Below are 4,120 nucleotides of genomic sequence, written 5' to 3'. Positions count from 1 at the left end.
AAAAGGCATCAACAATGAAGGAAATCGGATATGGGAGAAAGAAAAAAGAAAAAAATACTTTAGTTTTTGTAAAGAAAAACAAAGTACTAATAAAAAGTAAACAGTATTTGTAATATACTTTAATACAATTAACGAAAACTAATTAGTTTGAATGAATTCCGTTTCGAAAATAATATATATTACCAACCGTGTGACTCTAAGGACATATATGGACTAACTATGTGACGATAAGGGCATTCTTGAGTTAAAGTATTAACGAATGACAAATATGCTCAATTTCGTATAGTATAAGAGCATATTTGGACATTTTCTGTTGAATCTGTTTAAACTCATCCAAAAACCTTAAGAGCTTTTCAACACTAGGAGGAATAGATGTATTACCTAATTGTGCCCCCGATGACAAATGCAAACAAAACACCCAATCTCAATATAGCCAAGTTAAGTATTAACACAAATAGTCTGAAACGGAACGTTACCTTCGAAATACGACGGAGTTTAGACATCAAAACTAATAAATTCTTGCGGTGTACTTATCGGCTACCCGCACTCTGTAACCAAAATAGGGCTCTGGAAGGCCTTACCGGACTTCTCTGTCTATTCAATTGATTTTCAAGAGAAACGGAACAAATATTGTCGGCAAAAGCCCAAACAGGGAGTCCTTATCAGCTCAAGATATTCAGTCCCTCATAATACTGCCATATGGATTTAGCTCAATTAAGCCACCCCATCATTTCCGTCTGTCGACCCAAGTGGCCAACTTCCGACCACCTAAAGAACATCCCACAAACATATCCTCACGTTAACGGAATTCTGGTGTATAACTTTCAGAAATCGTTTTCAATTTATTTGTCCCAGCCTCTATGGATTTTACCGACTACAAAAGAAGGAAGATAACTAAAACGAATAATTAACAAAATAAAAATAGAAACAGCCAAATAAACAACATTTAACGAGCATTCCCATGACATATTATACATCAACATCAATTCCATGGTCTTAAACACAAATCCGTGCAAATATAATCCATGATCAGACGATATAGCTGTAAAAAGCTCAATTCAACCACCTCTTCAAACCTAAAAGACACTTGGGATCATTTAACAGGGTTTCCACCATCTTGTATCAAAATTCACGAGGACAATCACAAGATACATCTACTACTGTTAACACAACACGCCCCCTTCTCTTCCTCCTAACATAGTGAGCCTAAGCTTTCTTCTTATCTCTCAATGGCCCTCGAGGAATTTTACTCAATACCTTTGCATCAAAGACGGCGTACTGTTTCTTAAGCTCATGGAAGGCCTTCTCAGCAAAAGAGTCGATCTGGTCCTCATATTTCTCATATAGAACAGGCACCGTGTGGAGCACCACAACAACTGTTTCAAGAAGTTGCACAAATCAATATCGAATAACCAAAACTTGCATCTAAAAGTTAAGGTCAACTAATCAAGGGTGAAGAATTTACTTATGTAGAATAGGCTCAAGAAATCACAGCAACTGCCCAAGACTGACAAGATCCACAAGCCACCAATGACCTGGTAAGTTTACAAGATTAACATTGGATATCACACCCAAAAATCCTAAATGTAATGACTAGAAATGAGGTTTTGTAACCAAACAAGTCATTCAGATGAAAGTATCTTGGAACTTAGCATATAAAATAAGACACACACCATAAGGAACATCTTTAGATCTCTTCCAGCTGCAATTTCCCTCAGAACTGCAAAGGCACGATTGATCTCATTCCTAAGACCAGTGGCAAACTCCAATACAGGTTTCTCAGGGATGTGAACTTCCGGAATGTGTGGTGCAGATCTAAGTAGGACAAAGAAACCATCAATCGATCAAAAAATCAACCAACTAAACCTCAATCCCAAACTTGTAAGAGTCTGCTTTACCAATCCTCTAATATACATTCCTCTTAAAAGTTGTATATCATTTAAGTATAACAGCAAGATAACTTACTTGTGAATGAAGGCGCTAGCGTTGCTCCACAAAAACAATCCAGCCAGAGCAACTATCAAACCATGACAGAGCAGGGTAAGGAAATGGTATTCTACTACCTCAAAGAGAACCCAGATAGCTGTGGCTCCACCAAGAAATCCTGCAGATATCTTCTTGTTTCTCCACAAGAACACATCAGCAGCTGCACCACCGAACAATACATCGTGTGAATTATGAATTTCAACACATCAATCAACTATGCCTCAAAAATACTAATCGGATCAGCTATACAATTATAGAAGTGGATTCAAGATTTGAACTTTATGGTTCAGAGTTCGAAATTCTTTTCTTTCTTTTTTTGGTTTTGGTTTGAGAAAGGTTCGAGTTTGGAATTCTACCACAACCAATGTGATTTACTAGGTTCAGAGTCCATTATTTGTACTTAGTTTGTGAAATTTTTAACATATATATATATATAGGTTTTGCGCCAAAGCTACTGGTTCCAATGAACCTTTAACTTCTAAGCTAGGTCCGCTCAATATATGACTTCTCTATATCCAATCCGCTCCATTTGGACTAGATTCATAAATGTTATCTGAATGCAATAATAATAACAACTACTTATGCAACAACAACAACTAAGTCTCAATCCCAAAAAAGTTGGGGTCTCACCAACAATGTTATAAACTCGTTTCAGGCTAATATTATACAAAATAAACATAATAATACTAATATTTAAAATATTTCCTCCCCCAAAATGTTGATCTGAATACCTCAAAATTTTTCTTGCCCTTAGACTGAAATATCGCAAGGCTTTCTCAACACTTGCACAATCCCTACCCCTACCCCCACCCCCACACACACACACACACACACACAAAAAAAAAAAAAAGAAGAAGATAAATTATGCCAATAGTTCGAAACTATAATCCAAGCAAAAGGGCAAACACTATAATCATCTCAAAGGTAAAAAGGCAACACTCATGCCTAATCTTTTGAGCAAAGTCATCCATCAATAGCCACAAGCTATCTGAACCCATTAAACTAAACAAAAAGCCAAAAACTTTTACAATCTCGTTAAAGTTATAATCACACTAATATACAGATCCAGATCTAAAAGCAGCGAACAAGTAGATACAATAAAAACCCACAAAAAAAGAATATCTAAAGCGCAAATAGAGTAGCAATCCAATTATGAAGCCTTAATCGAATAAAAGTTCCACTCAGTTATTAGTCAACAAAAGTAGATTTTTTTCCTTCTTTTATTTTCAACAAAGAGCTGAAAAAAATTATAGTAACTGAAAAAAACAAAAACAGACTCACGTTTACCCCCGCCGAAGACTTTGTGAACAGGACGTTCCCTACCAAAAAGCCGACGAACCTTAGACTTAAACGACGACGTTACGGGAGGAGATGACGCCGTTTTCTTATCGTCATCAGAATCAGAAGAAGACGAAGAAGAGTGATGGTTATTATTACTGAGATGAAGTGTTTCAACAATTTTTTCCATTACAGACTCCTCATGCTCCTCCGATTTCTCCACTTTACGCTCCTCGTGTTCCGCCATTATCAGAAAAGTAAAACCCTAATCCTTGAAATTCGGTGAATTTATGTGTTTACTGTATATGAGAGATAATATTATTGCAGAGATTCTGAGAGAGAAGTTGAATCTGTAGCTGGCTTTATACTGCTGTGATTTTGCTTTTAGTCCTTCAATTGTTAGTCAGTTTAATGTTTGATCCTATATACTCTTTGCTTTTCCACTTTGAACCACCTTTCTTTTTTTTTTTTTTAATAACATCGCACTTCAATTAATTGATTACATGCTATTTTTTATTAACATAAGCACCAAATAAATTTATCAACAAATGCTTAGAAATAAATGTTGACATCACATGCTTTTTACTTTTACATAAATTTATATCTTATTTGGCATGATACATTCTTACTCCATTAACACTCTCTTTTAGTTATGAATATGCAAATATTTAGCATTTAATTGATAAATTTATCACTTTTAATCCATCACAAAACTTCAACAAACTCAATATAGTGCTAATATAAAATAAGGAGTTATGATTATCTATCTTTTAACTGACTCTTTCTATTTTATAATCTTACATTAAGACTAATTTAACAATAACATTTATCATTTTATAGAGTACAATTCTAAACT

The 4,120-nt window shown here is 35.0% G+C and overlaps 1 protein-coding gene across 1 annotated transcript; it reads right to left on the bottom strand.

Annotated features, from left to right (window-relative positions):
* Positions 1-936: 936 nt before the first annotated feature.
* Positions 937-3,607, bottom strand: LOC107821893 (reticulon-like protein B4). Its single transcript, XM_016648349.2, has 5 exons — positions 3,268-3,607; positions 1,966-2,146; positions 1,674-1,815; positions 1,466-1,535; positions 937-1,376 (listed from the first exon to the last, which is right to left on the bottom strand). The coding sequence occupies exons 1-5, from the start codon at positions 3,509-3,511 to the stop codon at positions 1,207-1,209; spliced, it is 807 nt and encodes a 268-aa protein (XP_016503835.1). The 5' UTR covers positions 3,512-3,607; the 3' UTR covers positions 937-1,206.
* Positions 3,608-4,120: the final 513 nt, after the last annotated feature.

Source organism: Nicotiana tabacum, chromosome 23, assembly GCF_000715075.1.
Source record: "Nicotiana tabacum cultivar K326 chromosome 23, ASM71507v2, whole genome shotgun sequence".
In the NCBI taxonomy this organism is placed as follows: domain Eukaryota; kingdom Viridiplantae; phylum Streptophyta; class Magnoliopsida; order Solanales; family Solanaceae; genus Nicotiana; species Nicotiana tabacum.
Note: the sequence above shows the minus strand (reverse complement) of the source record. Positions and strands in the feature narration are given on the sequence as shown.